Here is a 1,168-nt window from a genome sequence, read left to right as displayed (position 1 = left end):
AAAGAAGAGTAAATACACAATAAGAAAAAAACAGGAAGTAAAAAATTAAACATTAAAAAAGCAATTACTACAAATAATAAATAAAATAACGTTAAATTGAAAAGTAGGCTAAAATAACCTCAATAATCCTTAAAAGTAATCCTTTAGTATGGCATTCCTGACGTCCTGCGTCATGATGTCACCACTCTCTCTGGAAGGAGGCGGGCTTTCTGCGGAATTCCTGACGTCGTGCGTCATGACGCCGCACGGGATTGGTGGAAGAATACGGGCTGAGCTCCTTCTCCGTCCCTATTGGCCACTGCGGGCGTCAGCCACATTCCCCTCCACTCTGTGACGGATTACTATGGAAGAAGGTGGAAAACAGTGAAATAATCCGAGTGGGTCGCCATTTTGCCTGTGGTAGTTCAAGCAGGGTCGTAGTGGAAGTTAGGACGGATCCCGGAACGTGACCCCCGGCGGGGAGGAACAAACCGCGGATGTTTATTTGGATAATTTACCCCCCCCACACTGAGGAAGATCTGCGCGGTTGTGTGTGCGGTTTGTGGTTTTCCAGTTTGGAAACCCGCTCCCATCCAACCAGTCCGACTGCTGCTAGTTAGCCGCGGAGCTAACGGCTAGCTGCGGTCGTCAGCGGCGGATTGAAGGCTCGGGAACGTTCGGTCTGTTTCCCCGGATCTCCCGGAGGATGATTGTACGTGCTAACATGCGAACACTTGACCTTTTAGTTTGGAGACAAAGTGGAGAGTGTGTGTAAATAAGAGGGGGATCTGGAGAGGCTTTAACACGTTAATCCTGCTGCGGCAATCAGTGCAGATCGATGGGAAATGTCCTCTCGGAAGCAAACTGTTAATCGGACTGAAAGTCTCTGTTATTACTCAGAGATCGGCCTGCTCAGCTGGGTCTGATTCCGAGGAAGAGAGCGATAACTCAGCTGTCTCTCTGCCCGGGCCTGTCCTCACACAAACGAGTAAATGTGTCATATTTTCACACTGTGAACCGTAACAACACTACATATACGGACCGGACATCCGGGGCATGTCGGTGTCTGCCATCAGAAGCCAAGCTGCTTTAATCCGGGTTCTGTTCACGTTCACGGGATTATAATATAAATATAATCCTTAACATTATTAAGGATCTGTGTGTTTGGATCCACGATGGGATCAGCCAC

The 1,168-nt window shown here is 48.1% G+C and overlaps 1 protein-coding gene across 1 annotated transcript in view; it reads left to right on the top strand.

Moving 5' to 3' along the window:
• The first annotated feature begins 455 nt into the window (after positions 1 to 455).
• LOC144513780 (activin receptor type-2A-like) overlaps positions 456 to 1,168 on the top strand; it is a 13,407-nt gene continuing 12,694 nt past the window's right edge. Inside the window, exon 1 of the mRNA XM_078244963.1 lies at positions 456 to 1,168. This exon is cut by the window's right edge and continues 41 nt beyond it. Coding sequence (XP_078101089.1) covers positions 1,155 to 1,168 — 14 coding nt within the window. The 5' untranslated portion in view covers positions 456 to 1,154.

This window comes from Sander vitreus, unplaced genomic scaffold (genome assembly GCF_031162955.1).
Source record: "Sander vitreus isolate 19-12246 unplaced genomic scaffold, sanVit1 ctg346_0, whole genome shotgun sequence".
In the NCBI taxonomy this organism is placed as follows: domain Eukaryota; kingdom Metazoa; phylum Chordata; class Actinopteri; order Perciformes; family Percidae; genus Sander; species Sander vitreus.
Note: the sequence above shows the minus strand (reverse complement) of the source record. Positions and strands in the feature narration are given on the sequence as shown.